This window comes from Bubalus kerabau, chromosome 4, assembly GCF_029407905.1.
Source record: "Bubalus kerabau isolate K-KA32 ecotype Philippines breed swamp buffalo chromosome 4, PCC_UOA_SB_1v2, whole genome shotgun sequence".
NCBI classification, from domain to species: domain Eukaryota; kingdom Metazoa; phylum Chordata; class Mammalia; order Artiodactyla; family Bovidae; genus Bubalus; species Bubalus kerabau.
Genome location: NC_073627.1, coordinates 30,307,867 through 30,318,055, shown reverse-complemented (window position 1 = coordinate 30,318,055; position 10,189 = coordinate 30,307,867). Strand labels below are relative to the sequence as shown.

The 10,189-nt window shown below is 46.5% G+C and overlaps 1 protein-coding gene and 1 long non-coding RNA gene across 5 annotated transcripts in view; one reads left to right on the top strand and one right to left on the bottom strand.

The window, feature by feature from the left end:
- Positions 1 to 16: 16 nt before the first annotated feature.
- Positions 17 to 10,189, bottom strand: part of SLC47A1 (solute carrier family 47 member 1) — a 30,137-nt gene continuing 19,964 nt past the window's right edge. For 3 of the 4 annotated variants that reach the window (XM_055576368.1, XM_055576371.1, XM_055576372.1), the window contains exons 11-17: positions 10,077 to 10,185; positions 9,908 to 9,983; positions 6,233 to 6,302; positions 5,873 to 6,005; positions 2,618 to 2,712; positions 1,541 to 1,619; positions 17 to 644 (exon numbers count right to left, since the gene is read on the bottom strand). In XM_055576368.1, coding sequence (XP_055432343.1) covers positions 373 to 644; positions 1,541 to 1,619; positions 2,618 to 2,712; positions 5,873 to 6,005; positions 6,233 to 6,302; positions 9,908 to 9,983; positions 10,077 to 10,185 — 834 coding nt within the window. In that variant the 3' untranslated portion in view covers positions 17 to 372. The remainder of the gene's footprint in view (positions 645 to 1,540; positions 1,620 to 2,617; positions 2,713 to 5,872; positions 6,006 to 6,232; positions 6,303 to 9,907; positions 9,984 to 10,076; positions 10,186 to 10,189) is intronic. The other variant, XM_055576369.1, reaches the window with a different exon arrangement.
- Positions 371 to 3,135, top strand: LOC129649210 (uncharacterized). The gene is made up of 2 exons (XR_008713019.1): positions 371 to 1,723; positions 2,592 to 3,135. It is a non-coding gene; the product is annotated as an uncharacterized LOC129649210 (long non-coding RNA).

Sequence of the window (10,189 nt, the reverse complement as noted above, 5' to 3'; positions counted from 1 at the left end):
TAATCTAAGGCATGAGGAAGATATATTGTAAAATATATTTTAAATAATTCAAATAGTAAGAATCTTTAAGTGCTCAGTATATGGGTTTGTGGCTTAAAAAAACAGCAAGCAGAAGAAACATCAAAGCCCTACATGATGCAGCCAGTACACAGTGGTCCTTAGTGGAAAGGATGGTGGATGTAATCTCCCAAATGTTGTCTTGGACTTGCACATACTTTTTACCTTCGTTCGTTTTCTTCATCAGAAATGTATCTTGGAACTCTCAGTTCTTGACATCCATGAGCACAGCTTAGTAACATTTGGGCCAATGAATTTCTGTTCGTTTAAGCTCAGAAGCATCCCTTGGCCTGACTTTCTCTCTCTCTTGCCATATCACGGAACTCTGACATAGACTTTCACTAAAATCCCCACCAGTAAGATGACAAGGACCGCCAGGAGCAGGAGCCCCCGCCGCAGCACCAGCTGTCTCCCAGACAACCTCCACGCGGCCCTGGGATGGACTTCGAGACACTCTTCTTGGCGCATCTGCTGATCCGACTGAGTCTCCTCTTTCTGTCCAACATCTCTTATCAACATTCCTCCACGGTTTTCAGGGCCCACTGGAGGGGAAAATGAACTCAGCACCTTAAAAGGATATTTTTCATCTGTATAAAAGGAAAAGCACGTATGCAGTACCTGCTGGGAGAATGATAATTCAGGAAGCAGTTGCTTCCTGACCATGAAGAATAAAGAAAATCCTGACTCAGGTGTTGTCCATGAACCCACAGACACTGACTAGATCCTGGTGGGGTCAGCATGGGCTCTACCCTATTGCATACAAAGCCAAGTAAGGTAGCACTTTAGGTTAACAGTTTTGTTGTTTAGCTGCTAAGTCGTGTCTGGCTCTTTGCAACCCTATGGACTGTAGCCTGCCAGGCTCCTCTGTCCATGGGATTTTCCAGGCAAGAATACTGGAGTGGGTTGCCATTTCCGCCTCCAAGGGATCTTCCCAACCCAGGGATCAAACCTGTGTCTCCTGCACCAGCAGGTGGATTCTTTACCACTGAGCCACCAGGGAAGCCCTAGTTTAACAGGCTTAGGGGAAATGTTCAAGGGGGCCAGCACTACCAAATTAGCATCTCAGAAAGAAAATAAGGTCAGTGGAGGAAAGGATGACCTAAGAGGTGATTCAAGAGCGTGACAGCACGTTGGCGGGGGAGATGCAAGCCTTCCCGTTAGAGGACCCTCTTAAAACCAGGCAGGATAGTGACCCAGACCTAAGTTTAGTCTCATGGTACTTCAGAAGAGGAACAGTAAGGAAAACACCCTAAATGCTTGCACCTGTACTGAATTGATCACCTGCAACTCTTAATCATCTATGGCAGCATGTCTGAGTCAACAATTAAAGCAAACAAACTTCAGCTGTTTACCTGAAGCTGGATGCTCCCTATCGTTTGTTTTGGAGGCATTATTTCCCTATTTAAATGGGAGCTCAGCACAGCAAATCTAGTTGTGAACACCTAGAGGGGCCTTTCCAAGAGCAGGGGCAGATGTATCATACCTGGGCAAAGTGGGTCTTGAGGGAGCGTGGCCATCCCGTTCCCAGCCATTCTTTGCTTCAGATTGGCATGTTCCTGAGCCTAGGAGAGGGAACGCGTCAGTCCATAGGCTCCATCACAGTGCAGCCACACACCTGGCCGTACCCTTGCTGAGGAAAAACCCAGCCATTTTCTCTCACTGACAGGTAACACAGGAGCCTCTCCAGTTAACAAGAATGGAATCCTCTTTTCTAATGATTGACGCGAGGCCAGTGCATGGGAAAGGTTGGCTGGAAAAAAGACGAGGAAAGTCGGGGACCAACTGTAGGATTCTTCCTTCCTCTTCCTTTATTCATTTTCTCTGTCACCTACTTAACACGCTGCCCTGACCCTAGAAAGTTCATAAAGAAAGATGCCCACGGGTATCTTAATGAAACTTTGTTGTTCGGTGGGCAAGTCATGTCTGACTTTGCAACCCCGTGAACTGCAGCCAGGCAAACAGGATATAGTTGCTGGCACCCCACCTTTCTCTCCACTTCTAAATCTTGTCCTGAAATGGGCTGTTCAGGAGCAAGGCAGAAGTCTAACATAGGACCCAGGGAGGAAAAGACCTTCTGTTCTTCTACTGAATGAATAAACAAAGGGGAACAGATGTCCTTCACACCTGAGTTAATAAGCCCAGTTAAAACAGCAATGATATATACTCAATATTTTGTATTAGGGAAAAGAATCTGAAAAAGAAAAGGGTCTTCCTTGGCGGTCATGGTTAGGATGTTGCACTTCCACTGCACAGGGTATGGGTTCAATCCCTGGTCAGGGAACTAAGATCCCACATGCCACGTGGTTCGGCCAAAAAATAAAAATATTTTTAAGATTTAAAGTATATATATATATCTATCTGTGTGTGTATAAATGAGTCACTGTGCTGTACACCTGAAACTCACATGACATTGTAAATCAATTACATGTCAATAAAACAATGATAAAAAAGGTAGCATTTATAATAATAATAATTATTATAAACCTTCCAAAATAAGGCAAAGAAAGGCAAAACTGGTTCTGTGTGTTTTCCAGGGCAGGACAGCAGCGTCCATAGTTACCTGCTGGCAGGCTTTTTTCCAGTTTAGCCGGGCAATGAAGCCGAGGAAACACGCAGCCTGAGAGATGGTACAGATGGTGATTCCTGACCACAGACCTGGAGGTGGGGATAATTAACAGAAGTTAACTCGGTGGAAAGCCAGCTGCCCTGGGGAGCGTGTTTCTCCTAAATCATTTCTGAGAATCTGTTTTTACAGCAAAGGAGGGGTCCATAGTGAGCCAGAAACCTCCACCCTGCTCACTCTTGGTTTCCAGGAGGTTCCAGGGAGTCCAGAACCCTGAGGCCACTCCTGGATTTGTGGATCTCAGAACAAATATCTGGAGGTGTTTTTGGCCTTTGCGACCATAATGCTTGGCTATTAGGAAAAGTGAATATTCCAGGACAAACTGCTTTCTAACAGCACCTCCAGACTCCCAATACCTTGTACCATCTTCCTCAACCAAGCAGACTCTACAAACTCTGCCACTCTACAAACGCAGACGTTGGGAATTCCCTGGCAGTTCAGGTGCTAAGACTCCACACTTTCACCTAAAAACCCTGCCCCAGACACTCACACAGGACCCAGAGGGGGACCTGAGTGACAAGGGTTCTGCCCAAGAGTGAACCCACAGCAGAGTCAGAAACTCCAAACTGTGAGAGACTGAATATCCAAGCTGACAGTAGTCTCAGTTGTCAGGTCTTACACAAAAATAGACCTCTGACCCACAATCTAAAGCAACCTGTCTAGGAAGCCAATCCCTTACCTGTAACTGACAGCCGAGAAGCCAGTCTGCTTCATGTCAGACTCCTGAGAGGCCAGATCATTCTTTAGGGATAAGCTAAATAATTTATGCAATAACTGATGCAAAATGTCCAAGCTTTGACCTGTAACTGACAGCCTCCCTAATTTCTGTCCCGGTTTCCCACTTAAGACCACCCAGAGAAAAGCAAACGTGCCCCCTGACCAGGCACATAGGATGCCCCACTTCTGGGCCTCCCCTTTGTCCCACCGTGGCTCCCTCCCCTGCCCCTGCCATGTAGCCAGCTAGATCTGGGTAAGGTGATGGGGGCTGGATGGGACTCATGCTTTAAGGCTTGGGTGGCCAGATCTCGTGCACATTTTTCAACTCTGTTCCTTGGTACCCATCAGCCCATATGGTACTTTACAGGTGTGATCAGCCTGATCTTTAGAACAGTCAACCTGTCACTCCTACAGTGGACCCAGTGAAAGCAAAGCCTTCCTCTTCTGAAAATTCCCATTCCACAGAAACCACAAGCTCCTCCGCCCATCTTAAACATTAGATAACCACCTACGTGTGTGTGTGCATGCTAAGTCGCTTCTGACTGTGTGACTCCATGGACTCTAGCCCACCAGGCTCCTCTGTCCATGGGATTCTTCAGGCAAGAATACTGGAGTGGGTTGCCATGCCCTCCTCGAGGGGATCTTCCTGACCCAGGGATTGAACTCATCTCTCTTGCATCTCCTGCATTGGCAGGTGGGTTCTTTACCACTAACATTACCTGGGAAGCCCATAACCAGCTACCTCCAGCTGTATTTTGAAAGCTAGGAGTTAAATTTCCAAGGATTTCACTATACTATTGAAAAGATTCCTGTTTGACTCAAGGAGGAATGCTGAAACGGGATGGTTATCAGGATTCCCTGGGCAGGACCCAAAAAATCAATGTTGGGAAAGTCTCAGGTATTTAGGATGGCCATTGTGATTTTCTGGCCTTGCCCATGAGAACCTGTAGCTCCTGACACTTCTCAGGGCTCCTGGTGTAGGTGGACAGCACGTCCTGCCAGAAGGCATACGAGTTTCAACACCAGTTGGTACAGGGAGTGTCCACTGTCTTCTCACAGAGCCCTCACTTCCTCAGAGTCCCCAGATTTTTTTTTTAATTTTATTCATTTTTATTTATTTGGCTACACTGGGTCTTAATTGCAGCATGTGGGATCTAGTTCCCCAACCAGAAATCAAACCCAGGCCCCCTGCATTGGGAGCAAGGAGTCCTATCCACTGGACCCCCAGGGAAGTTCCCCCCAATGTCTTTTATATATGAATCAATATATAACATTATATTATTTCCAGTGTATAACATCATGATTCAATATCCGTATGTATTATGAAATGACCACCTCCATAAATTCAGTTAACACCCATCACCTCACATAGCTACACAATTTTTTTTGCTTATGATGAGAACTTTTAAGATCTACTCTCAGCAATTTTCAAATATACAGTATGGTATTATTAACTACAGGCTTCCCAGGTGGCACAGTGGTAAAGAATCCACCAGCAAAGCAGGAGACGCAGGTTCAATCCCTGGGTTGGGAAGATCCCCTGGAGGAGGAAATAGCAACCCACCCAGTACTCTTGCCTGGGAAATCCCATGGACAGAGGAGCCTGGTGGGCTGCAGTCCATGGGGCTGCAGAGAGTTGGACAAGAGAGTGATGGACCGACTGTCACCATGCTGTAGATCACACCCCCACACCCCCAGGACTTATTTTCCAACTGCAAGTTTGCACCCTAACATTTTTTTAAGGTGATCCTTACCTCTCTCTATGCTGTACACTCTGTAGGTCAGCTTTTGTTAAACGGCAGAGCTGGCCTAGTACAGCTCTTGGGACATAGATCTATACTTAAAGGGAATTCCTATAATATTAATATTTTCCTTAGCTATGTCACTGGCAAACCCCAAAATATGAATAATGCCAGGAATTCTCTGGAGGTCCAGTGATTAGCACTTGGCACTTTCACTGCCAAGAACCCAGGTGCAATCCCTGGTCGGGAAACTAAGATCTCACAAACTACCAGAAAATAAGATTTAAAATGACTTTCAAAAATATGAATAAGGCCAGAAACTCAGAATAAATAATTTTCCACACCAATGACGTTTGCCTTGGCAACTCCATTCTTTGGACATCTCCCATATTTTTCATTAAAATATTATTGAACGAGAAAAATGTGCAACATACGAGACACATTGATCTGAAAGCTGAGTCTCCGTATCAGATGACGCCTCCGCCTCTGAGCTGGCCAAGAGCTGAGGGATACAGATGAGCACTGTCTCCACTGCACCCAGCTAGTGTGCTCAGGTTTTAATGTAATCACGTATTAACACTGATGTACACCCAAGTATTATTTTAGAAATCAAAGCTGGGCAGTCACCCGTTTCTCTGTTCTTTTAAAGCCGCGTCTCAAAATCTGTCTCCACGCTCTGACAGCCACCTCCCAGGCCGTGATCCCGGCTCTTCCTGCTCTGGGGGAGGCTTACCCAGCAGTCCAAGCCCAGCAGCAAACATGAGGGAGATCCCGATGGGAAGACCGAGCACGTAGTACCCGACAGCGTTGATGATGGCGCCCGCCTTCTGGTTCCCGGTGCCGCGCAGGATGCCTCCACAGGTGCACTGCGGGCAGACGCCAGTCGTGTGAACACGGCTCATGCTGCCCCCACGACGCCCACCCCGGCACCCCCCACCTCTGGGGACTCAGCCTCAAGTCCAGGGCCTCGTGAAGTGGACATGAGAGGAATATCCCACCTCCCCGGCCGCTCTCTCCGTTAGAATCTACCATCGTCAGCAGAAACTCGTGGATCGTAAAGGCGGCTGAGGTGGTACCACCGCTCAGTACTCACAGCCAGCCCTTCGAAGAGATGCGAAACCGCGTAAATCGGGACCACCTGGGCCACCAGCGAGACGATCTCTCTGTCAGGAGAGCAAAGCAGAGCATGACTGGGAGGCGGACCTGGGCAGAGAGGAGGGCAGTGTGGTTCCTGGTGACCGTATTCTGACCGCCAGGCAGGGCTCCGCGTCCGTGTGGAGCCAACAGGCTCAGGTGTCCTGCCAACAACCTTTTCAGGGACAGTCCTACCTTGTTTTGGTCTGCAGTGGAAACTACTGTATGCAGTATCTCAAGACTTTTAGAAAACATAGTCCCTGTGGTCAACATAAACAGTTCAGCCAAATGATTTCACTAAAAAAGAATACATATAATGTATACATGTAGCTGATTCACTTAGCTGTACACCTGAAATTTAACACAACACTACAAATCAACTAGACTCCCAATAAAATTAAAATGAAAGTCAATCAAATGATTCTGTACTCCTCTCCTGCACCCCCCCAAAATAAAATGGGGGTTATAGAGCCATCCTTCTTTTCACACAATTCCACGCATGTCCCCTCCAAGTATCTGAGAGATGCACAACAGGATCAGGGTCAGCCTCCCTCCAGGGAACCAGGCTGGCAAGTTCTAAAGGCCACAGATAGAGTTTACAGAGCTGGCCTTGACCCTCACCTCTACAGCTAGAGACAGAAAGACACTGCCAGGGGCCGGAATGGCCGAGTATTCCCAATTCCTTCAAGTGGTTAACGAAGAAACATACAATGCTGTCTGGCAGTAAATGTTGGTTGAATGAATAAATAATTAAGACATCCAGCACAGAACAGGATGGTCACCCCTCCCTGCCAAACAAGGACAGAAGTACAGTTCTTTTATTCAAATGTTATTTTGCTTTTGAAAAGGTAACATATGCCAATGGTTAAGAGAAATTAAACAACATGAAAAGCATATGGAGGAAAATCTTATTTCCATTCCTTCCCCACTCCTCCCGTGACCTGCCCCCAAACCAAGGAACAGTTCTGGGCACTGTCTTTGTCCAGTGCTCATGAAAATAAAAGCAAGCACAAATATATGTTCTTCTTTCCCCTTCTGGACCTGATGTATGATTTCATGTTCTGACATTCTCTTCATGGTGTTCTGTACCTTGACTTTTCTGCCTCGTGTATTACATTCACTTTTAAAAAATCTTATTTATTTATTTTTGGCTGTGCTGTGTCTTCGTTGCTGTGTGGGCTTTTCTCTAGTTGTGGTGAGCAGGGGCTACCCTTCCTTACAATGGGGGAGCTTCTCATTGCAGTGGCTTCTGTTGCAGAGCACGGGCTCTAGGTCTCGTGGGCTGGTAGTCGTGGCTCCTGGGCTCCAGAGCACAGGCTCAGTAATCGTGGTGCATGGGCTTACTTGCTCCACGGCAAGTGGGATCTTCCCAGACCAGGGATCAAACTTGTGTCTCCTGATGTGGCAGATGGACTTTCCACCACTGAGCCACTAGGGAAGCCCCTATATTCACATTCCATCAGGATATATTATTATGCTGCTGAATCCTATCTACTCATATTTTATTCTGGATTTTAAAATCGACATTAATTAGGAAGATTGGCCCATGGATTGCTTTCTTTTTTTATGTGAATACTTCGTCAGCTTCGGTACCAACATACTTGCTTCCTAAACAGAATGAGGAAATCTTCTTTTTTCTGGAACAGTTAAGGCAGCATATCTACGTCTTAAAGATTTCATAGAATTCTCCTTTGAAACCCTCCGGAGCTGGTGCTTTTATTTTCATTTTTGGCCGTACTGCGAGGCGTGTGGGCTCTAGTTCCCCAACCAGGGACTGAACCCGGGAGCCTTTCAGTGGAAGCACAGTCTTAACCACTGGACCACCAGGGAAGTCGCTGGAGTTGGTGTTTTTTAATATGTATGTATATATTTTATTTATTTGGCTGCACTGGGTCTTAGTTGTGGCATTCAGGATCTCTTAGTCACAGCATGTGAGATCTAGTTCCCTGACCAGGGATAGAACTCAGGCCCCCTGCATTGGGAGCTTGGAGTCTTAGCCACTGGACTACCAGGGAATTCCCCTGGTACTTTAAAAATAACTATTTCTTATTTCATCTAAACAAATTGATCTATTTAGACCTGTTTTCTAGAATAATTTTTTAATTAAAAATTTTTTGTAATTTGTATTGAAGCAAAGTTGATTTACAATGTGTTAGTTTTAGGCGTTAGCACAGGGATTCAGTTATACAGATACATGTGTATATACTTTTTCAGATTATTTTCCCTTATAGGTTATTACAAAACATTGAGTATAATTCTGTGCTATACAGTAGGTCTTTGTTGGTAGCATAAGTTTTGAGAAGTTATTTCCCCAGATTTTAAATGTACTTGCAAAAGTTGTGCAAACTAGTCTCTTCCACTTTAAGAGAACTATGGTTTTCAGTCATTTGCCCGTGTCTGACTGCATAGAGGTGCACACTGCCTTTCTGCCCTTTATTTGGGCCAGGCATCTGTGTCATCCTCAGAATGTGTCATTAGTTCTGCCAGTTTCAGCTGAGCTTGGCCACGTCACAAATAATTTGATTTTGTGAGTTTTCTATGTCTCCTAATTCCATAAAAAATCCCATTGGTGGGACTCTTGTTTTTCACTCTATTCCCTGCTCTATTTGATTTTCCAAAAGTGCACAGACTGAGAATCAAACTTCCTACCAGGTTCTGCTGAAGCCATCCTGCAAGACAGACTTCTGATCAAGTGGAGAAGCTGAGCATGATCTCTGGCTACATCTGACTCACTCTGATGTGAGGGATATTCAAACATTTCACAGCAAAACGGCAAAGGCTGAAAGGTGACAACCCACCACCAGAAGTCAAAAGACAGATTCCTGAGGCATAGTCTGAGGGTCAGTTCCGTCCACACCACCTGCTTTGTGAATCTAGGAGGGACAAGTCAATTCTGCATTTTGTAACTGCTGACGAATCCCAGGTTACGGACTTCCCTGGTGGTCCAGTGGTTAAGACTCTGCACTCCCAATGCAGGGGGCGTGGGTTCAATCCCAGGTTGGGGAACTAAGATCCCACATGTCACATGGTTCAGCAAAAATAAATAAATAAATAAAAAGAAGCCCAAGGAAGGGGTAACAGCACAATATAGCTACCGAGTCAGCATGCACTGTGGCCTCGTGGACGAAAGCTATCAAACCAACCTAACGGGATCTGCAGAGCACGGGGGACTTTGCTGGTGCAAGAATTCTTCAGTGATTGATCGATAATGTGATGTGTGGAGACAGCTCAGGGGTGAGAATTCCACTTCAGTTCAGATGGACAAACACATTACAAGACTACTGCCAGCCAGGCACTTGGGCAGCTTCTGGGCCACCAAGATGACTCATGTTGTTGGGAAGGAAGTACTTCAGTGAAGATGGAGGCAGTGGTACCCAAAAGGAGTTACCATCTTTAAAAGATGTGAGTACTCCGAAACATACATCCACCACCCATGCCCACTGAGTTGGCTTCTAGATTATAAATTAGTTCCTACATCCTATCCGTTCTTGCCAGGTAACAACTGCGTCTCTGATCTTGGAAGTGACTCAGGCTCCCCACCAAGATGCAACCACCCAGGAGGCCCAGTGTGAAAGCAGCTCCTACCGACCATCTCTGCTGCAGATTTACATCCCAAGAAAACCTCCACACTCACCGGTCCTTGGTGAAAACATAGCCCACGACATCCTTGCAGCCTAACAACAGGACACAAAAGATGACAGCAAAGAGCCCTGGAGGTCGGATGACAGGAGAAGCACACGGTGAGAAAGGGGGTCTGCAGGGAAGGGCGTGGGGGCTGTGGGCGCATCCCCGAGTCTAGGCACCTGTGACCAGCAGGGCGACGGCAGAGGACGTCTTGGCCTGCTCGATGTCCCTGGCTCCCAGTGCATTCCCCACCCGGACGCTGGCGGCCACGCTGAAGCCTGTGGGGACCTGA